The sequence below is a fragment of the Suillus subalutaceus genome (assembly GCF_016647625.1).
Source record: "Suillus subalutaceus strain FC151 chromosome Unknown DFJ58scaffold_27, whole genome shotgun sequence".
NCBI lineage: Eukaryota > Fungi > Basidiomycota > Agaricomycetes > Boletales > Suillaceae > Suillus > Suillus subalutaceus.
In genome coordinates, this window is record NW_024540276.1 from 267601 (window position 1) to 288694 (window position 21094).

The 21094-nt window shown below is 48.4% G+C and overlaps 8 protein-coding genes and 1 non-coding gene across 9 annotated transcripts; 3 read left to right on the top strand and 6 right to left on the bottom strand.

Moving 5' to 3' along the window:
- Nucleotides 1-3036: 3036 nt before the first annotated feature.
- Nucleotides 3037-4014, bottom strand: DFJ58DRAFT_725521 (Oligosaccharyltransferase subunit Ribophorin II-domain-containing protein; the record flags this gene model as incomplete). The annotated part of the gene is made up of 4 exons (XM_041385244.1): nucleotides 3037-3255; nucleotides 3307-3591; nucleotides 3645-3846; nucleotides 3896-4014. 4 exons carry the CDS (start codon nucleotides 4012-4014, stop codon nucleotides 3037-3039), a joined length of 825 nt encoding a protein of 274 aa, XP_041246341.1.
- Nucleotides 4015-4242: 228 nt separating this feature from the next.
- On the bottom strand, nucleotides 4243-4314 carry DFJ58DRAFT_t66. The gene has a single exon. It is a non-coding gene; the product is annotated as a tRNA-Cys (tRNA).
- Nucleotides 4315-4372: 58 nt separating this feature from the next.
- DFJ58DRAFT_776517 (PCI domain-containing protein) lies at nucleotides 4373-6227 on the top strand. The gene is given in 6 exon segments (XM_041389512.1): nucleotides 4373-4491; nucleotides 4503-4680; nucleotides 4729-5077; nucleotides 5131-5543; nucleotides 5598-5974; nucleotides 6035-6227. The coding sequence occupies 6 exon segments, from the start codon at nucleotides 4420-4422 to the stop codon at nucleotides 6167-6169; spliced, it is 1524 nt and encodes a 507-aa protein (XP_041246342.1). The 5' UTR covers nucleotides 4373-4419; the 3' UTR covers nucleotides 6170-6227.
- Nucleotides 6228-6386: 159 nt separating this feature from the next.
- DFJ58DRAFT_776532 (uncharacterized protein) lies at nucleotides 6387-7739 on the top strand. Its single transcript, XM_041389513.1, has 8 exons — nucleotides 6387-6414; nucleotides 6471-6527; nucleotides 6587-6614; nucleotides 6672-6707; nucleotides 6766-6843; nucleotides 6927-6979; nucleotides 7050-7361; nucleotides 7442-7739. Exons 2-7 carry the CDS (start codon nucleotides 6486-6488, stop codon nucleotides 7338-7340), a joined length of 528 nt encoding a protein of 175 aa, XP_041246343.1. The 5' UTR covers nucleotides 6387-6414; nucleotides 6471-6485; the 3' UTR covers nucleotides 7341-7361; nucleotides 7442-7739.
- A 741-nt stretch (nucleotides 7740-8480) lies between these two features.
- DFJ58DRAFT_912659 (uncharacterized protein) lies at nucleotides 8481-10811 on the bottom strand (the record flags this gene model as incomplete). Its single annotated transcript, XM_041395285.1, has 10 exons — nucleotides 8481-8522; nucleotides 8655-8800; nucleotides 8857-8943; nucleotides 9006-9019; nucleotides 9385-9468; nucleotides 9612-9759; nucleotides 9832-9934; nucleotides 9993-10008; nucleotides 10149-10161; nucleotides 10441-10811. The coding sequence occupies 9 exons, from the start codon at nucleotides 10809-10811 to the stop codon at nucleotides 8728-8730; spliced, it is 909 nt and encodes a 302-aa protein (XP_041246344.1). The 3' UTR covers nucleotides 8481-8522; nucleotides 8655-8727.
- Nucleotides 10812-11666: 855 nt separating this feature from the next.
- Nucleotides 11667-12142, bottom strand: DFJ58DRAFT_725524 (uncharacterized protein; the record flags this gene model as incomplete). The annotated part of the gene is made up of 4 exons (XM_041385245.1): nucleotides 11667-11739; nucleotides 11795-11878; nucleotides 11940-12041; nucleotides 12093-12142. The coding sequence occupies 4 exons, from the start codon at nucleotides 12140-12142 to the stop codon at nucleotides 11667-11669; spliced, it is 309 nt and encodes a 102-aa protein (XP_041246345.1).
- A 1022-nt stretch (nucleotides 12143-13164) lies between these two features.
- DFJ58DRAFT_240867 (uncharacterized protein) lies at nucleotides 13165-14254 on the bottom strand. The gene is made up of 3 exons (XM_041379409.1): nucleotides 14012-14254; nucleotides 13858-13959; nucleotides 13165-13804 (listed from the first exon to the last, which is right to left on the bottom strand). Exons 1-3 carry the CDS (start codon nucleotides 14056-14058, stop codon nucleotides 13249-13251), a joined length of 705 nt encoding a protein of 234 aa, XP_041246346.1. The 5' UTR covers nucleotides 14059-14254; the 3' UTR covers nucleotides 13165-13248.
- A 598-nt stretch (nucleotides 14255-14852) lies between these two features.
- DFJ58DRAFT_240886 (uncharacterized protein) lies at nucleotides 14853-17077 on the top strand. The gene is made up of 11 exons (XM_041379410.1): nucleotides 14853-15066; nucleotides 15122-15172; nucleotides 15231-15571; nucleotides 15619-15740; nucleotides 15790-15871; nucleotides 15924-15959; nucleotides 16012-16032; nucleotides 16084-16331; nucleotides 16382-16398; nucleotides 16455-16599; nucleotides 16657-17077. Exons 1-11 carry the CDS (start codon nucleotides 14951-14953, stop codon nucleotides 16963-16965), a joined length of 1488 nt encoding a protein of 495 aa, XP_041246347.1. The 5' UTR covers nucleotides 14853-14950; the 3' UTR covers nucleotides 16966-17077.
- Nucleotides 17078-17152: 75 nt separating this feature from the next.
- Nucleotides 17153-20051, bottom strand: DFJ58DRAFT_715361 (docking domain of Afi1 for Arf3 in vesicle trafficking-domain-containing protein; the record flags this gene model as incomplete). Its single annotated transcript, XM_041384119.1, has 13 exons — nucleotides 17153-17326; nucleotides 17387-17509; nucleotides 17562-17720; nucleotides 17788-18060; nucleotides 18119-18419; nucleotides 18480-18778; nucleotides 18836-19059; nucleotides 19092-19218; nucleotides 19253-19507; nucleotides 19555-19615; nucleotides 19669-19748; nucleotides 19786-19885; nucleotides 19942-20051. The coding sequence occupies 13 exons, from the start codon at nucleotides 20049-20051 to the stop codon at nucleotides 17153-17155; spliced, it is 2286 nt and encodes a 761-aa protein (XP_041246348.1).
- Nucleotides 20052-21094: the final 1043 nt, after the last annotated feature.

The following is a 21094-nucleotide window of genomic DNA, read 5'->3' on the forward strand; positions in this document are numbered from 1 at the left end:
GTTGTGCTACACCCATTTCCTTCACGACCATGCAGCCTGAATGACCTCAGGGTGGCGAGCAACCTGAACGCACGTGTTCGAATTCCTGCTATGAAACAACGCTGTTTCGTGGCTCACTTCGACTCCCCAAATGCCACTGCTTCTACTTTCAAGCGGTCGATCACACTAGCCCGCGCTGTTTTCGACCTCGGAAATTATATTCTGCCACAGTATACATCCGAGTTCACGAGATAATTCTACGAACTTTGCATGCACTACCCTACCGGCCTACATCGCACTGCCGCGTGCCTCTGAGATTTGGCTACTGAGCATCTTTCCGTATGTAGCGTTTCTTTCCTTTTTCTGGAATACCCGAGCGAAATGAAGATCACAATGTGCACAAGATTTTCTTCACTCCAGAACAACGAAATATATTGTATGGGATGCTACCGTATATATAACCTGTGTATCCCGCTACTCACTTGCTTCCCTTTCCTCACTCCTCTATCTTTGTCGGTTCGATCTTCTCTTCGTCACGTCTTTCAACATGTTAACTTATCTCTTTCTCGCAGTATGTTAGCTTTCCTTTATTAACACTTTGTAACGATGCAGATTTGAGAAATCTACACAACATTCAACTCTCTGAACAGGCCTGCGACGCGCTCACTGCGAACATCCACCGGCAGCCTGATCTGCATGACTCCAGTAACCCAACACTATCGTATTCACGCCATTCCAAAAAATTCAACAGCGACTCAGCCTTATCGCAACGCCGCCACGTCACTCAAAATTCAGTGACACAATCCACAGTCAATCATGACACCAGCGCCGTGATTCCCAACGTTTTGAAGGCGCCGCCCAATAAACACGATACACTGCGTCTTGGGGTCTTTCATTGTTAATGCCGTGAGGGTTTCTGGAGTTTATTAGTCTCCCCTAGTCAGACCAAAAGATAAGGACAGTCGTTCCTTCTATAAAACTTTGTTGGCTCTGGGTTTGAAGTTGATCGAAGGAACCGAGTAGGCCCCACGGACCAAATCTGAGCACGGGGGTACGCGGTGATCTAATTCTTCATGAATATATCTCAGAATGATGCTCAATACCCACCAGGCCATCGCAAACGTGAACGATCACCCAATTCAATAGGGGACAGCCTCACCGAGAAGTTTGTCTCGGGCATTAAGCGACAGAGGACGTACGACTGGAAGGCTAGCATCAAACAATGGATCGTAGAGTCAACCAAGGCCTCACCCTCAGTAGACTCGAATCTTCCGCCTGATCACTATACATACACATCATTCGTGACACCCCCTGAAAAATGTTAGGACCGCGCCCACCTGGCCACGAACACACATAACGCGTCTATCTTGTATATACTTCCCTGCCTTCCTCATCTCCCTTGACGTCGACACGCCCTCCTCCCTACTGGATACACCTTGTCGAAGAACTGCTGGATTGACAAACCTGTCGAGTTTATTGTTTTTGACAATGCACGTGCCGGTCTCCCGGCGAGCGTTCTGTTATAAGCGGCATGCCTACTACCCGTATGTGCGATGAGGTGCTTGACTAGCTCGCTGATTCTGCTTTTGACCTCGGGGCGCCCTCTGCCATTCCACCGCTGGAGCCCGAACTATTAAATTTTATGGTAGACGACACCCTTATTCGAATTTGTCCGAAGCACTATGAGTATAGTATCCGAGTCCGATGTAGTATTTCCCAGCCTGTACTAGTGGATCCGACTTATGACACTGATGGTCTGGATGAACCTCTTGACGACCATTCTCCTGGCATTTACCCCTGGTGGCCCTCTTTGTACACAAGCCATGCCCGGCCCCCAGACCACCGACCCCTCATGCGTTTGGCAAACGTGTGGGGCAGAGAAGGCGTGCGCGCAAGAATATATAGCGGACAGCAGAAATTGTTATACAAACGGCAGGGAATTGTATCAGGTCTGTTGCACACGAACGACCTGCGGTCTGCCGGTATGTCAGCGACGAAACTCTATCAGAACACGTACTGAGCGCAAAATAGAAATGAAAATGAACGCTACTGTGGAAAGGTAGCCAAATCTCAGAAGCGCGCAGTGCGGTTCAGGCCGGTGTATCGGGGTAGCACGTGCTAAGTTCAGTCTGCGTACGGAAGCTCCTGTCCGTATAAATGAGAAACGTCAGCTTGTGAACAGTATATTGCGTATATCTGAATGGCTGACTATGACTCATGCGGTCGAATTTTGGAACCCCGTGAGTGAGCATGGGTGTCGGACCTCTGTGGTAAAGACGCTGCTACCTTTGATCAACCTTGGTGTTGGCCGCCATCAACAATAGACCATGGACGACCTGGTCACGAGTCCGGCCATCGACCCTGCTATGATCCGTCCAGGGACGCCTCGGCCTGGCTTGCCTGAGCTTGCTGTCATCAACCACGCGCTAACTCTCAGCAAATCTGAAACATGCTCCAGCGGCTTATCCGCCTTTGCAGTACCAGACAAATTATGACGTGCTGCCCGACCTCCGCCATTGTGAACTTGACCTCATCTTCCGGAGTACGTGGGAATATCCAGTCCTGCGAGGTCCTGCGCCAACTGCATACTGGAAGCCGCTAAACATCGGCTATAGCTAAGGTCACGCATCGTCAAACGTCAGAAAATTTAGAGTGAGTTTGAGGTCAACCCTTACCTGTAAGTTACGGTGGAATGATCACGATGGAAGATGCCACCATTGAGGTTTCCCTAGTCGCTCATATCTTGCACCAGCTGCAGGACAATCCTACCTGCTAACCTGTAAAACTGGGAATGTGAATGCAGGTGCGAATGTATGTCTGCAGTCTAATCAGCAACAGGTGTTCAACGTTCAACGCCGGCAGGCGTCAAACATATCGGTGACAAACTCTATGTGAGGCAAGGGCATAGGGATAGTCTGCCTTGATGAAAAAGGCAAACTGCACTTGCCTACATGTTCTCATGATGCTAAGAATGTTGTCAATCGACTAGGGGAAAGCCACAATAGGTATCAGGGGATACTGTGATTGAGACGGTACAAAGTCACAAGTATGCAATCTTTACTTCCGACCGGCTCTCCATTCTCCAGTCGCATACAGAGCTTGCTTACCAGCGAACACGGTTGGAATGGCAAGGATGCCTCCGTACAGAAGGACCTGACCAAGCTTGAGATCCACCCAGTACCAGACAAGTAGCACTTCAAAGGCGCCGAGGAGGGCAGTGAAGGGCACGATGCTAAGTGAAAAGAGCTTCGGGACCCTGACGCCAATTTTACTCCACTTTATAACAAAGCTCGTCAGCTAAGGATTAATTTAATAGAGAAGAAACACACCAATCCGATTAACACGAGCCAAGGCGACAGTACAAGCCGCTGCAGATACGGCAGAGATAAACTGAGGAGGTGACTTCTGTTCAGGGCGGAAGGTATGCTTGATGGCGGGGAGGACGTGGAATGAGGCTTCATCGGGGTGTTCAGCGGGAGTCTGGGAGGCAGGTATGTAAAGGTCAAAAAGGTCGTATTGTGCAGGCGCGTGTACGAAGGAGCCCAGGATAAGCGAGACCTCAAGGGGGTTGTGCGTAGTTGGCGGAATGGACGCAGGTGGGCGCATCATGTTCTAACGTAGCGATTAAGTCTAACGCTTTTTGAAACAGTAAAAGTGTAACGCACCAGCTCAAATTTAGCCTTTCCTCCTGGGGTTACGCGAACAGGCTGAATGCCCTCCTCGCCCGACTCCTTGTCATAGAATCGGAGGAAGGTCTGGTGCGGTTGGACACCTTTGCCCTCGTCACTCTCCGTTATTTGGAACGTAAGCTTAAGGGTGTCAGTTGCGCCGAGAGTCAAAGGCTCTGGTTTTTTGGTCAGGGACAGGCTGTATGGCATATGAGTTATACTATGGCAGGAATGTGATTAGTGCATACGTGTCCGAGCGCAGCTGGGTCGCATCTGATGCGCTAATTGTGAAACGAGGAGACTGAAGGGACAGAGAGGCCGCTTGGACAGTTGCTGCAAGAAGCAGCCAAGAGAATTGCCATATCATGGTTTTGGTTAAGGTGTCAATGTGTTGTAGTCCCAGTTTGGGTGACGTGTCTTAGCGCGTCGACAGACTGTCTTCAAGCTCAGCTAAAAGCTTATATAGCAGCTACAACAACTCAGCTGGTTCGTTGATTTGAAGCGAATCGTCCGGTACTGCTTTAAGTTCCACAATAAAAACAATTTATTCTCTTTGGAGTCCGTTGCACGCTTCGAAATAGTGTAGTGCAAAAAAAGACCCCACCGTGGTTCGAACACGGGACCGCACGATCTGCAATCGTATGCTCTACCACTGAGCTATAGAGTCGATGTTGCCACTAGCTCACCTAAGAGATTTATTCTCCCAGACTTACATAATACTGACCCATCAACACAAGGACGCGTCACCGCGTCATTAACTATCCTTTGCATCATGCCCGACGTCGAGATGGTGAAGACTACTGACAAGAAGGAAGACCTGAAGGACGAAAAGAAAGATGAAAAGAAGCCAGAACCAAGCCAGAACCGCCGACGCCGACGCAGGAGATTAAGGCTAACATCGCGCTCATTGATCGCGCTATCAATGACCTCGAAACTCGGTTCACTCATCGCGTCTTACGTTCACTAACTGCGCTGCGAAAGCGCATAAATGACAAGGTTCTGCGTGACGCTATCGAGGAAAATTATCCAAAAGGTGTGTGATGCATTCACACCTTCTGTCTGCATGCTCAATGTTGTGCAGATTCTGCTGTCAAGAATTCTCTTCTATCATGGCTTCCTCCTGCTCCTCCCGCAGAACAGTCTATGGAAGTAGATATAACAACAGAGGCAAATGCTACTGCTCCTCTGCCACCATCATCGAAGCCAACTTCTGATCCTGTACCGGAAGCTGAGATTTACATCCGTCTGCTCATCATTCATCACCTCCACACGTCCAAAGACACATACTCCAAGTCCATAGAGCTTTCTCACGACACTGTTGACAAAATGCAGTCCATGAACCGTAGAAGTATGGATCCAATCGCTGCCAAGGTATGGTTTGCCGTGGAGCGATCGTATGAGCTCGGCGGAGAGCTGGCAGATGCCCGTCCGTGAGTTCAGATCCATGCAATTTTGGCATACTCCTAACTTATTAATTTCCCAGAATGTTCCTCGCTGCGCAACGCACTGCGTCACTTCGTCACGACGATGACACGCAAGCCTCGCTGATCAATCGCCTACTTCGGGGTTATCTCCACTATAACCTTTATGACCAGGCTGACAAGCTAGTATCCAAGACTAGTTTCCCTGCCTCAGCGAGCAACCCGCAGTATGCCCGCTACCACTATTTCCTCGGCCGCATCAAAGCGGTGCAATTGAATTATACTGCGGCACACACGAACCTGCAACAAGCTATCCGTCGCGCCCCTGCCGCAAAGACCGCACCAGGATTCTACCAGGCCGTGCACAAACTTTTTGTGATCGTTGAACTTTTAATGGGTGATATTCCGGACCGCGGTCTTTTCCGGCATCCGGTGTTAGAGAAAGCCCTGAGTGCTTACTTTGACATCGTGAAGGGTAGGAAAATTTACTGCTGTCCAAAGCAATGCTAATGCTGACACGTTCCCCTAGCCGTTCGGACAGGCTCCTTATCGGAGTTCCAGTCGACTTTAAACAAACACGCCGCACAATTCGAGGCTGACAAGACTTATACACTAATCGTCCGGCTCCGGCAAAACGTTATCAAGACCGGTATCCGCAGGCTCTCTCTATCATACTCGAGGATCTCGTTGCGTGACATCTGCTTGAAACTCCACCTCGATTCCGAGGAAGACGCGGAGTATATTGTTGGTAAGGCCATTCGGGACGGTGTGATTGAAGGCCGAATCGTACATGAGAAAGGTTGGATGGAATGCGGAAGCCAGAAGGATGGCTACGGCCCCGAGGCTAGCGAGGTGTTTGGCAGACGAATTGGATATTGCTTGGATTTGCATAATGAGAGTGTCAAGGTAAAGTTTTTTCCATTGGAAATTTTCACATCAGGCATTTCTCATGCTTGGATCTTGCAGGCTATGCGCTACCCTCTTAATGCACACCGCAAGGAGCTTGCTGCTGCGCAGGATGCACGGGAGCGCGAGAAAGAGCTTGCAAAGGAAATCCAAGAGGGAGACTTAGATGACGATGAGAGTCTTGGAGATTACTGAGAATTTCTTTCTCCTTGTAGAAATAATGCAATGCACTTCACTGACTTGTTGGAGCTTTGGAGCGGCTCCCTAGCAAGTATTTCTTGAACATAAGTTGCACTCCAGACTCCCCGGCAATTTGGGATGCCGAAATTCCTGACTGATATTAACTCCGCCATGGTTTCAATCTCCGTGGCACATCGGAGCTTCACAATGAACGAGACCATTACTTTGTATGTTGTTCCGTTTGGCGAACTCGGACTAGTGGGCATCTGTAGGCTGTAGCTGTTTAAAATTTTTCATTGCTCTTTCCTCGTAACAGCGTAACCGTGGTGCCATGTCAATTGTGAGGCGTGTATGGCAGCGAATATTCAAGCCAGTATGTGATGGACCGGGCCAGAGTGTGATCTACATTCCAGTACTAACGGTTCCCTATAGGCATATTTCGTTGGAAAAGACATGGAAGGTACGTTCCGGCCGTGATACAAATCCCCGTCCTGTGTCTCTTGATCCGATATTCTAGGGAACAAATACTTTGAGCATCCAAACGCGAACAATGGTACGATTGTAATGGAACCTCTGTTAAGCACTTATGGTGTAACTTTTTATGTATGAAGGACGTTCCAAACGAACAGTGAAGTACAGGGAAAATGAAGACATGTGGGCGTACATTGCTAGCGACAAGCGCCTCCCAGGTTTGTACCTTCATCGTTACGTTCTTGTTTCTGATTTTACCTTCAACTTTTACTCATTCTCATCATGTATTTATTGTGTGCAGTGCAATGGTCAGCATGGCTGACGCATACTAGGCCGGATCCGCCGAGCATTGAGGTGAGGTACACCAATTTAACGTGATACCTATACTAAAATTTTACGTGAATTTTTATATATCATCTCACAGGAATTACAAGCGGATCTAGCACGTCAACAACGGGTTAAGTTGAATGCAGCTATTCTAGAAGCGAAGGACGAAGCGGAAAGAGTTAATAGGGAGCAACTAGATACACCCAGCCACCACCCTGAAATTGAGACACGGTCTCCGTCGGTCTTGCGGAACGTGCCTAGGGATCAAAGACTGGAACCTCCAGAATCCGATCAACGACCAAAAGCGCAAACACGGGATCCTTGGGCAGAGGCATTGAAAGGCTCCGATGAACCTCGATCATGGACGCCTATGGCTCGGAAAAGATAACACGCTTGTTTTTGGTATATGGTATGGTTCAAGGTTCCATTTCTAAGGTTTGAGACATAGTGGCAGGAGTCTTGCCAGTGAGCTAACCGCCTCGTTTCCAGATATTAATTTCAACCGAACCAGATTCACGTTGCCTGCTCTGCCTCGTTCTTGTTTTATTTTCTAGCGGTCGAACCAGGACTTTTTATATCACGCGTTCCTCAGAGCCTGTTGTACGCAAAGTTCAAGTATGTCATATCACAGGGAGAAGCATGCTCCTGCTGTGAAGTTCACCTGGACCTTTCTATCTACATGCATGATTCTATCATCAAAAGCACAACGCAAGTTCAGAGCTGAAAAATCCGCCTGTTGTCCTGTCTTTTAGGCGGAGGAAATCCACATTTTGGTGTGTGCGCTTTCTGCTATGAAATGGGTCTTGCAGGCCTGTAATGACATCGGCCCATATTTATGATAACATTGTGGAGCTTTGTGCATCAATGTGTTGTCTGGCGCAGGTGACATAAGGACTCTTGCCAACTTGCCTAATGTCTCTGCGTGAGAGGACTCGGTCAGTCATTGGCGGACATCACCCATTCTTAGATTGTCAAATTCCTTGTCTTTTGATCCCTCTTCCACGAGATATGAGTAGTAGGTTTCCAGTCTTGGCTTTTCCTTCATGCTAGAGAAAGAGTGAATTCCTATGTTTATATACCGCAGCAAACAACGGAAACTGTCAAGACGGCGGTAGTCTGCGAGCTGTCCTCAGGCTGGGGAATGGCGTACGATATAAGGGGAATAGGTATAGCATTTCTTTCATACTAGACTTTGAGTGAGAAGCTTGTCCATCTATAATTCGAACCCCTGATTGGTCAAACGAAAAGACAGGAACATACTGGAAAGTCAATATTCGGTGAGTCTGAAGAAGAACCTTCAACTTGCCGTAGGCCTCCGCAACTGGTTGATTGTGCTAAAGAACCCGTGCCACTTCTGCCTAGTGACAGGTGCATGGTAGAACGCCACACCAGGCGTGCTCCACAGCCCTCAAACTTAAGTTTCAAGGCTCGTTGAGAGGCAACTCCGTATACAGAACAAGTGTTGGCACTGCATACTGTATTGACATTAAAGCTGACACATGTATCATGGCTATCATGCTGAGAGAGAAAGTATTGTCTTTATGAAAACATAAGTTTGACATATGACATGAGTGAGTGCATCAGAGAGTTCGTGAGTCTACTCAGGGTGCTTTACGTTGATTGCGGTGGTTTTCTGACATTATACATTACTTTATATTCCAATATAACGAAAACCTTTCCCAAATACCAGTCTTTCATGGCGCAAAAATGCAACAAGTTGGAATATTGGAAATGGTATATAACTAGTATTGTAGGAGGCAAGACTTTATTATGCATCACTTGCCAGCGCGAGGGTAATTGGCTGGCTTGGGCTTGTCTTTCGGAGGTGGTTTGTTAGTCTTACGAGGCCTTCGGTAACAATTTGTTATTATGGGACTGGATTGCTTGATAATATTTGAACGTACTCGGAGATCTTTTGATTGCTCTGGTCTTTCTTGTTGTTTTTTGGTACGCCAGAGCTATCGGCTTTCTGCTTTCCACGCTCAGAAAACCTGCCCGTCAGGTGTGAGATCCTGGGCGCCCCTTGTGAAAATGTGTATTAAAATGAACGAACCCATGTGAAGGACCCTGGATTAATTGATCTCGAATGAGATGATCGAGCAGTTCGGATTCGAGCTTGTTATATTATCTGACACAGGAAGAGCCACCTGATGGAATAGCACTGGTATTTGCACCCGTGAGCGTGGCGCTCTCTGTCTACCACAACGCGAGCGTTCATTGGCCCGTTATAAAGTCATGTGTATAAACTGATTCACAGCCGTAAGTACTTGCTGTGGGGAATAACTAATAGGGGGTAAGTGCCTTGACATGACAAAACGCTCGACTATGTACTGTGTATAAAGTGTCTTACAGGAGCACAACGAAATCACCGAAGTGGCAATCCACCGGTGATTTAGCTATAGTAGCCCGTGTCTAGAAGAGGCTGGTTGCACTGGCACTGGGTCGGATGATTTCGCGAATTGCTCAGTGTGTGCAGTAGTCAAATCATTGATGTTTTCCCAAGGATCCATGGGTAGCTATCAAACAATGTCAAGGAGGAAGCCACGCATATACAAAGCCCGCGGTACGTCACAAACGATGCGAAGTGCCCTGAGACATTTTTCTCAGGCTGTGAGGCTCGAGCGCCTAGCGCTCTATATATAATAACCCGTGTAAGTACCGACATTCGAACACTCTGGAGCTTCGACTTGGTATCAACTTCTACTAGGGTGTTCTTAAAAGTTAGGATGTCTGGTCTCGATGCTATGCGAGCAAATGTTTGGTGATTCCTGAAGGCAATTTTGTGCTGTTGCATTCCACTGGACCGGCTATGAACGTTTGAACGTTAACTCTGGAGGACGAACATTGCATAGCGCTAAGTGCATGTAAAATGAATTTACTTGAGGAACATGTGAAGTTTTGAATACCAGTACCAATCAACGTGCCACCAGTATTTTCTTGTGTACATTTGAGGTAACCAAAATACATGCGCTAGTGTTACATCTGACGTACAGGAGTCATAGTAGTCACACCACGAATGATGAACCAAACCATCCCTTACCTTCGTCCTGATGGGGCTGGTGAATAATGTGAAGGAGGAAACTGAGCTGGGGGTACTGCGCTGGGGGACGCTGTGTGCAGGCCTGCTCCAGTCCTCAAACTTCAAGGCTCATTGAGAGGAAACTCCATATACAGAACATGTGTTGGCACTGCATACTGTGACATTAAAGCTGACATGTCACGGTATCATGGCTATGAGAGAAAGTGTTATCTTTATGAAAACATAGGTCCGACATATGGCATATTGGACTCCGAACATTGCATATCGTAGCGGTGCGTGCGCACCAAGTCCCCGACTCCCGCTTTCGATCATTTTCTCATTGATGATCCCTGTCTACTTGTCATCCTCTATGTATTTACCTCAAATTCTACTCCGTCCTCCCTCCCTCAGTCTAGTAATTCTTGTATTAACACTGGTCCCCTGTGCCGTTTGTTCGCATTATACATACGCGTTTTTCCTTCCATGATTCGTGGGGGCGGTGCTAGCATCCTTATGGCCGTGATATCTGCTGTATGTGTTCATTCTCCCGCCCATGTTGTGGCTCAGTGTGAAGTACACCTGAGCCAGCGCGCCTTTGAGGTGTTGACCGGTGGAGTTGTCGTACCTCCTGTGTGCCGGCCACTCCCCAATGTTGTTATCTTCTGATACATTAGTCTGTCCTCGCTGTTTGTTCTTGTCAACATGCAATCTTCTCCATCTTTCGTGCTCTCTCGCCTTGATAAACTTATAATTAGTATGTTCAAATTTTAGTCTGAGCATTCTGCCCTCGCTCAAGAATCCTTCTGCAGCTTGCTGTTGCAGTAACTCCAGATTGTTCATTGTGACTTAAGGCAACCGCAACTTCAATACCGTACAAGTTGGTCAACTGGGGGCAATGCGAGTGGCTCCGAGTCGTGTGTTCAAAGTCCCTTGAAGATGAGAGGAGACAGACGCCCATTTGAGGTGCTGATGAAATCACACTGCGTACCCGAGTAAAATGTCGAACTAAGGCAACCTAGGCGCCAGGCAATATTTTGCAGGACTGCAGCACCCACATCACTTAGATTTTCTCGATAGATGTTAACAGCGTGCGAGAATCAAGGTGGATCACGCCCGAGATTTAAAAGAAGGCAACACTCCATAGTCATGGCTGCGCGACAGTGCACATAGCATCTGAAGACACTGCAATGTGCATAAGTGACATCAAGTGCGCAAGTATTCACCAAGGGTGTTTTGTACAAAAATGCTGCCATAGTAAGGAGAAGACGAGGAGCACCTGCACAAGCTGTCAGAAACACGCAGAACTCAGACATGAGCAACATACCTACTTACCGCAGGAGCGAGAGCATAACACACAACGTCCACGTATGAAGGAAGAGACTCAGTTCTGAGGGGATTCAAATACGGCGAGCCTCGAGGTGGGACCTTGAAGGCTTGAAAGCCGGAACGTTGGCGAACAAAGGACGGTTGAGCATAAAAGGAAGGAAGTTCACACTGTGTAAAATCGAGCAACAGGTGCCTGACTTTTCAGATCCTACAAAACCCTCCCTACTTCGTAGAGTCGGGGATCTACATAAGAATTGACGATAACAGAACCCCCAGATACCAGTCTTTCATGGCGCAAAAATGCAACAAGTTGGAATATTTGTAATGGTATATAAGTCCTAGTACTGTGGAAGACAAGTCATCGATGCATCACTTGCTAGTGCCAGAGTAATTGGCTGGCTTGGGCTTGTCTTTCGGAGGTGGTTTGTTAGTCTTACGAGGCCTTCGGTAACAATTTGTTATTATGGGACTGGATTGCTTATAATATTTGAACGTACTCGGCGGTCTGTTGAAGAGTCTGGTATTTCTTGGCTGCATCTGGGCCAGCACTATCGGCGTCAGGCTTTCCACGCTTAGAAAAACTGTCCGTCAGGTGTGAGATCCTGGGCGCAGCTTGTGAAGATATGTGTTAAATGAACGAACCCAATTGAAGGACCCTGGATTGATTCCTCTGGTTCTGGACTACGCTCTTCCTCTGATGAGAAATCAGGGTCATCCGAGTCGACATCTGTGTTGGCTCGAAAGCTGGAGGAAATGAATGATGGAATAATGCATACTAGAAGTGGATAATCTTACCCTTGATCTTGAACGAGAAGATCTTCTGTGCCAACTGGGTAGGAAGTCATTGATATTGATGATCGAACAGGAGTCGAATCCAAGCGTATTATATGGCAGAAGATGTATCTGACACAGGAAGAGCGATCTGGTGGAATAGCACTGGTATTTGCACTATGGGCATAGAAGGCGTTCTTTGTCTACCACAGCGCGAACCTTCATTTGAAGTCCTGTGTCAACGAGCTCACTGCCGTTACTACTTGCTGTGGGGAATAACCAATAGTCTGGAGTAAGTGCCCTGACATGTCAAAAAGCTCGAATACGTACTGTGTAAGTGTTTTACAGTTACGTCCCTTGAGTACGACAAAATCACCCGCACTAACTCAGAAGTGACAACTTGAATCCACCAGTGATTTAGCCATAGCAAGCCTGAGTCTAGAAAAGTCTGGTCGTACTGGGGATCATTCTCACGAATTGTGCAGTGTGCAGTAGTCAAATCATTGATGTTTTCCCAAGGGTGAATAAATACCAGACAGTGAGAGGAAAAACCTTCCGATACATGCAAAGCCTGCGGTATGTGTGTGAACTTCATGCACATGCCCGTTGCATGCCTGAACTTGCATATGAAAGAGTTTTTGAAAAATTCGGCTTGGTTTACCGGAACCCTTTGCATCTAGATTAGGCAAAGTGAATGTGATACTTTGACCGCATTTGGCCGGTTAAGACAGCGGCCGCGGCAGTTTCATATTGCACTGCCGCAGTCTGCCAGATCTTCGGAAGTTGCAGCGCTTTCCAGTTCTGACCCAGGGTCCTGTGAGGCTCGAACCCGCCCTGTAACTCGCTCTATATATAATAAGTATTAATAACCCGTGTAAGTACCGAGCTTCGACAGGTATCAACTTCTACTGGGGTGTTCTTAGAAGTTAGGATGTCTGATCTCGATGCTATGTTTGGTGATTCCTGAAGGCGATTTTGTGCTGTTACACTTCACTAGACCAGCTATGAACTCTGGAAGATCAACACTGCATAGTGCAAAGTAGATGTGAAATGAATTTCCTTGAGGAACACATGAAGTTTTGAATACCAGCACCAATCAACGTGTCACCTTGTAAACATTTGAGATAACCAAAATACATGCGCTAATCTTACATCTGATATACAGGAGTTGGCATAGCAGTCACACTACGAATAATGAACCAAACCATCCCTCACCTTCGCCCTGGTGGGGCTGGTGGGTAATGTGCAGGAGGAAACTGAGCTGGGGGGGTGCTGTGCGGGGGCATACTGTGCGGGGCATACTGTGCGTGGGGACGTTGCGCGGGAGCATGTTGGGCAGGGAGCGTACTGTGCGTGGGGACGTTGCGCGGGAGCATGTTTGCTGCGCAGGAGCATGTTGTTGCGCAGGAGCATACTGTGCATGGGGACGTTGCGCGGGAGCATGTTGTTGGGCAGGAGCGTACTGTGCGTGGGGACGTTGCGCGGGAGCATGCTGTTGCGCAGGAGCATGTTGTTGCGCAGGAGCGTACTGTGCGTGGGGACGTTGCGCGGGAGCATGTTGTTGCGCAGGAGCATGTTGTTGCGCAGGAGCATACTGTGCATGGGGACGTTGCGCGGGAGCATGTTGTTGCGCAGGAGCGTACTGTGCATGGGGACGTTGCGCGGGAGTATGTTGCGCAGGAGCGTACTGCGCAGGTGAATAGTGTGCAGGATTGGCTTGGTGAGATGGCTGTCGACTACACAGCCTTTCAACGTGCGGTGTTGTATGATTGGCCTGAAGCAAACGTACCTGGAACCTTGATGTTGAGTAGGAGAATCTGACCAGCTGCTTGGCTGCTTTTGTGCCTGCGGCATTTGTCTTGGATGCTCATCCTGCCTTTTGTCGGATTTCCTGAGATAGCTTGGATGACATATTAATGAAATGTGGGGTTGAAACTAAATACCGTTGTGGGTTAACGTGCTTGCGATCTTCTGAGTTGGGGAACGACATAGTAGCAGATCAGTTGAATCCCTAGTAGGCGACGGTACTAGGCGATGAAGAAAAGAAATCAAATGCACAAGTACGGCTTTTATGAGGCTAGGGCAGAAGAAGTCTGCGATAACGGTTAACTCTTTATCAGCCTTTGCTAGCCATTAATGGGCCCATATATGACAGATGAAGCTTGTTGGCCCTTCATCAGCGTCTGATAAGCCGATCAGGTGATGGGCGCGCCTGCCAAGTCCAACAAACTTCATCCGCCAAGTTCTCATAGTATATATGGGAGGCGCCAGAGCCCATCATGATGACGCTCCCCCGTTATTGTTCTTACTATTTCATCAGTTACGCCTGTGATATTTTCAAGCGAGTGACACCTCACTTGAAATGATTTTTGCCCGATAGGCCTAGCTTGAGCGGCCTGTTTCACTCGAAGTATCACTACTGATCTGAGGGTGGTAGGACATACCTATTTTGTGGACTGTGATGGCATTGCCGTATCCCCTTTGCGATTTCGTGACACCCCGACGGCCAGACACGCACAATATCCTCAGGAGGTAGTTATGTCGGGATACTTCGAGCTGTGCTGCACAGCTGCTGTCGGCTGTTCGGGACAATGAATTCGAACCTGTGAAAACTTGAAGTACACTGGTTTGACAACCTTAGTGACATGCTGTGACATGATGCTATTATTACATGTTGACCCGCGGCCGGGGTCTCGCAGATCTCAATCTGAGACAGGATCCGTGACGTTGCCGCATATTACCCATAATAGCTGTAACTAGAAGCCTGGGGCGCTTCCAGATGTTGTTCTACACCACAACACGTCGATGGGCTTGTCGCACAGCAATTTGACCTTTTCCTTTATAAATTCAGCCAACCATGTCTCGATGCGTTAATATTCGGCATGAGTCAACACACTCAAACAAGATGTGGAGAGCAATTGTCCATCATGCATTGGACAGCGGGGATGCTGAGACCCACAACGTCAATGGCTACTGCACGGTATGGCAAGTCGCCCAGGTAAGTTTGCGCAGCTGGTCAAAGCTCATACACGCACTGACATTGTTTTTTTTAGTATCTATTCTTATCATACCGTCATACCGCCAGGATCCCTTAGCGCTCCCAGGTCAGTTGATTCTTGTCGCTTAGCGTCCATTTGTACTAAAATGAATATCCCTGTGAAGTTCTCTCGACGTTCAAATGAAATGGAACTCATATCCACACCCTGAAGGCCAGCTGTACTTCCACAAAAGACATCCCAACTACGACGTTGTTACAGAAGCCAATATCCGTAGGCAAGAGACCGAGGATCGGGTGACCGGCTGCCTCAAGTTTATCGATGACACAATCTTGCAGCAGCAAATTATAGTCCCGCATTCGTCGGAGCTATTCATAGAGCTTGATGAATCACCATTCTCTTGTGCCTACTACTTCGTAAATCATGATGCCCGCCGTATCTTCTGGCTTGAGCAAACTTCCACGGAACTGCTTGACGTGGGGACGATAGTCTCCGACTCTCATCTTGGTGTGTATCTGCATGGTTCTCCGTCGTTTATACTCACATGTCAGCAGACACCGCTTTAGAGAGGCTATATTGGGTGCATGTGGAATTCTTCCCAATGCACATGTATGCACAGGTGTCACCCCAGGTGGTAGACGATCTAATCGGCGTTATGTCTCATGGTGCAGCAGGTATTTACTGCCTTGTCAATCATTTTCATATTCTGAGCTGCGACTAAAGACCGTTTGACATCTCGATCATCCACATTTCCGTACACTGCGGAAAAATGTAGTCAGCTGCTGCAGTTACTGTCCCTGCAACGAGGTACGTCCAAGACATTGAGCGCCCAATCTCCTGACCAAAGCTTCCCGCAAAGGTCGAACCCTTGATGGACACACGTTGTGCTTTGTTGGTGGGTGGGAAACCCCATTTTTTCTCCTGAATCGAGCTCACGAATACTCTAGCTCGTCTATGGGGCGCAATAGGTTCGTTGGATGCTCAAATCGTCTTGTCAAATATACTGAGGAGCATGGTAGAAAATCAGCGGTTTATGACTTACTATGGGCAAGAACACGCCCAGTTAGATAGGCTACAAATCATGACCCCCGAGGAAGATATGGATCACCAATGGGTGAAAACCATTGCAAACTCGGTTTTGTGGGGAATCCCCGACAAATATTTCTTCGAACTCCATGAATTGTTTGCAAACGAACAGGTGTTCGTCGATCAGTGGCAAACCTTCATGACCACATGTATTTCGGAGTGGCATACGGCAGTTGTTTGGGTGCGCACATTTCAGATAACTGCTGTGAACTTTAATTCATGGTTCTACAGACATTCCCAGTGATGATGTGAGAGGCCTTGATTTTCGGACATCAAAGACGCCGTCATGACCATTCTTTTGTAGTGCTACCATCCTCTCTTGCCTCTCAGCTCGTGCTTCTTTGTCATCTGCATTGCCATCTATTCTCTCGGCGTCTGGGAGCCTCGCCACCGGGTCGATCCTACTCCTCAAGCACCACGGCCTAGAGGACGCCACTGCTTCATTTGCTGTTCGCATCTTCTTAATTACGCCCTGCGGCTCAGCTGACCATATCTATTTTATCCAGGCACGCTACCTGAGGGCCGCAAAATCACACTCGATTGGGATGCTCCCCTCTGCCATTGTCTTCAGCCTGCCAAAAGCTCTCTGTCTATGGAGCATCGTCTTTATGGTAGCTCACTTTCTCTTACTGGCGTCCCACGTGGCCGGCGGACTCGCAATGTTTGGAGGCGCATGTTTTTTGATACTGCTTGTTTGGGCTGCCCTGTATGCCACATCTCCAGATGAGTACGACCGTAACTCTATACTTAGCCAAATTCTCTGTCGCTGGCATTCACTTCAAGGAGACCGTGAAGGGGCAGGTTCATCAGTATGACGGTGGCACCTGTCCTGCCCCTCTCCTACTCCTATCAGTAGGATGGGTCTCGAGAGGTTCCGTGATCGCGCTAGCACACGTACTTGTATGTTGTATGATGTACATGTGTTGCGCTCCAATATAAGAACTATTTTTTTTGTAAGTCCACATAGACAAGAACTTGCAGACTAGTGATATTTCTTCGAGCTCACATCCCCCCTAGACTGACTTCACTGCGGTTGGACGGCGTCCGTGATACCAAGTGAGGTGGTGGGGCCAGACCATGGCTCACATCCTTTGTGCGTGATTCACGAGCGTGCGCCTGCCGAACATAGGCATACCTCTGGAAGTGATTCAGAGATTGCAGAAAAATCACCCCAACCTACGGAACAAAACAGTGAGTGATTTCACACGACCATGGAAATTTGAGTAAACAACGCACGGGGTTCTGACGCAGCTCGTTGAAGATATCAACAGTGGCTTCCCGAATAGATTCTTGGTGGTGAAATAGGCAAAAACTCAGAGGCTGTAACCCTCCGGAATGTGGTGGCATAAAAGTGAGCAGCTGCACCAGAAATTACGGATCATCCAACAGTCCAGAATGTGAGAATGCTCACCTCGACTATTTGTTCGTATGTCCGCAAGTTGTCTGCTATTGAACGCACGATGACCTCGACTTCCGCGTCCGGTAAGTTCTTCACCAGCCGCAATCTTAAAAGTTGATGTGATACGTCGAATCCCTGGATAGCAGCGGATGCTCGAAGTTTTTTGAAATCCTACCCAGTACGGAGAATATATCAATCGTCCCTGAGGCCCACACCCTTTAGAGGAGGAACTACGCACCTGGACGCAGTATTGATAGGACTTGTTCCTTCGCCAACCCTCAATCCGACTTGCGTTCGCAGTAAGCTCCTTAAATGCAGCTCCCTCGTCTGGAAACACGATACCGCTGCCTAGGGACCCGTCCGAAAATGGTGCGCTACCATATCCAAGCTTTGTAGATCCCATAGCGAGCTCCTCGTACCGCGATGCCAGCCTAACGAAGCGCGCGACGTACTCCGTGAATCGCATCCGCACCAGCGTCTCCCCGAAGTGGGAGGTGATTGCTGAAATCAGCTAAAACATCGAGCGACGTTAGTTGCCGACGTGATCGAGGTCATGCGCTAAGACCTACATCCTCGATGAACATGTTATCCAAGTTGTCTTGCTTCGCCGCGAACTCGCTCTTCTGGTTCCCGTCCTTCCCGTCTCGAGTTGCGATACGCTGGATGTCGTCCTCGCTCCCGGTCGAGTTTTCCGCCTTTATTGGACGTGGCATCGTTAGGTTGACAAGTGCAGGTGGTGCCATCGTAGCCGGGAAAGATGTATGTATGTCCTTGTGCACGACAACACGACCTGTACCGATGTCCATCAAGAGATCCCAGGATCCACTGGTTTCGAAGATAGGATTAGTTACGCCTGCTATGTATGCCGGCCTGTGAAACAAATATTATTGATGGAGTTCTTCCACAAGAAAAAAGTGGGGAAATGCATACATTGTAACCCAGTCCTCGCCGCCCGCAAGTCCTGCGTAAGGAAATGATCGCTCAATGAATCCTCGTAGTACCGCACCACATCCAGAACCCAGGGCGCAAGCAGACAGGACGTAATTGGCGACTTGTCCAGCAGGAATATTATGTCCAAGGAAGAGGATGCGTTTGCCAGTAACAAGCGCATTAAAGAGAATTATTATTGGGTGGGTGAGAATTCCGTTCGTGTGTAGATGTGGGTGTAGTGGGCCGGAGATCGTGATGAGAGGTGCAGAAAACGTTTGTATTAGTTGTATTAGGGAATACTTGAAAAACACGTATTCAGAACTATATATGAAGTGCATTGTCATTAAGAGACGCACCTCTCCGACTTCCTCAGGAAAGGTGGCCAGAGGCAATTTGATTGGCAGGGTATGTCCTTTGTATGCAATGCTTGTCTGAAAGAAATGGGTATCTTTGGATATCCCCGACCGCAAATGTGGGTCGGATGATGTGGGTATTGCGCCACCGCTGTAGGCGTGGCTCGAGTTCGAGCTTGTATCAGTGCTACGCCGCCCGCGGCTAGTAAGAACACTGCTGCCGCTCACTGAGGCGCCGCCAACACTTCTGGGCCTGCACCTATTGCAACACCTACTTGACCATCAATTAGGACACTGTCATCATTCACCCATACCGCACTCCCACCAAGGCTGAATGAGCTGTCCGACGGAGAGGATGGGCGGGTAGGGTTAGGATCAAGAGGCAGCTGTTGTAGAGCGTGCGCGAGCACTGATGAGAACCCCGTCTTCAGATGAATGTGAACCATTCGAGCCTGTCGTCTTGTGTGCAGCTTTGAGAGGAAGCGGGGGTATATGAGTGGATAACTTCTCCGCAAAGATGTCTTTGCGCTTCGAGGCGCGCATAATTAGTTTTTCACATCGTGTAAGTGTTGGCGCAGCACTGATGTTCATCGAGTTAATCGCATCAAATAGACGCGCAAGACATTCTTGGGACGGGTTTGCAAAATAGTCGTCAAGTGCGAGGAGGAGAACGGGCTGGCGCTTGGTGAGCAATCAGTCAAGTGGCATGTATTCAGATATACCTTAAAGATTTGGATAAATGGATGTCGTGTGCAAATAGCCATCGCTTTCACTACGGCACCTCTGCAATGCAAAGCATGTAGATGGAGTGCTGTAAGTTAAAACTACCTACGCACCTCCGAACTGACTTGTCATGCTTCGTCCGCACCAGGTTGAGGACATATAGCAGTTCCGGGCTTCCGTCCTCTCCGTTTGACTGATTGGTCGCTCGATTCCGTCTCCAAAGCAAGAACTGGTGCAATGGTATTGAACGGCGTCTGATTGAGGAAGAAGATGGTCCAATCTTCAAGGTGCCTCTCCGCCCCATCTGGAAGCATAAGATTTGCAAGTAAACTGACACGGGATAGTTAACCAATACATCTTTCGGGTCAGGTCAAGTCGGAATTCACCCCTCGTCTGTTCCCAGCGGCTGAGGAAACTGGTATGTGAGTTGGGCACCACTATCAATGTCAAACTCGGCGAGAAGAACGAATGAACAATGTGGGCCTTTGCCGGCCATGTCTGGTTACTGTCGCCGGCAAAGCTGGTTTGCAGCTGGTGATTGACTGGGTAAGTGTCCTGCTGTCGGGAGGTTGGGCGACTCGGAGAAGTACGAAATATTGCTTAAAAATTGCCTTTTTAGAATGTTGATATATATACATGTGGCAATGTTCAGAAGCTATTCGATATTTCGATGATATTAATTATGACTGCCATCCAAACTGGCATGATAGAAGGAAACCTGGATAGTGAATATCTAAGGTCAAGGTCGCGATGAAGAACGCGAATATGATGTGGCATTTCTCCTCAAACTGCACTCTTGTTAAGTTGTTTGGCGGTTGGTGAATAGTCCACATGATTTGTGTGCCTTGCGCGATGCGGTGATAGTAGGAAACAAAGAAGTTTTGGATGCATCAGTATGGGGGGCGGTGCTACCAGAAAATATCGCGTGATACCAATAGAGCGTTTTCGGACTAGCTGAGGCTATAGCACCTGTGCTAGCGCTGCAGGTAAACTGCATGGATATCATCAGATCAATGTATCAGTCCATCAAGTGCACCTTCAAGAACATTACAGCAAGATCCGTTCGAATTGGCAGAGCCGTTGACAAGGTACCTAACAGGACGGACACGGCAGCGCACCATATCAGACAGTAACCGACGACGCCTGATCTCAACCGAGGCCCGTCAAGCTGGCGACAGTGTTGTTGATGGCTTCAAACATCTCCGACAAACGCGCGCGCATGCGATCTTGAGGGGAAAACGACAATAATTAGCAATCGTAACCAGCAAACGGCACAGCCTAGAGTGGGGTGATACAGATGGCGTGCATACCAAACGTCGACTTGAAAACGGGGTGAGATGACCTGCCTTGATCCTTTTCGTCTTCCAAAAGTTTTCTGAATCCCGGCTTCCAGCGTGTCTCGTGCGACTGTGTGTTCGTGCACAAACCCCTCGCGCTCGCCCAGGCATGTGCATTCATCGCGGTGAAGAGGATTTTCCTTCTGAGCTCTGTTTTTGTGAGGAGATCGCGTCTACGTGACTATATGCGCTCTGAACATCG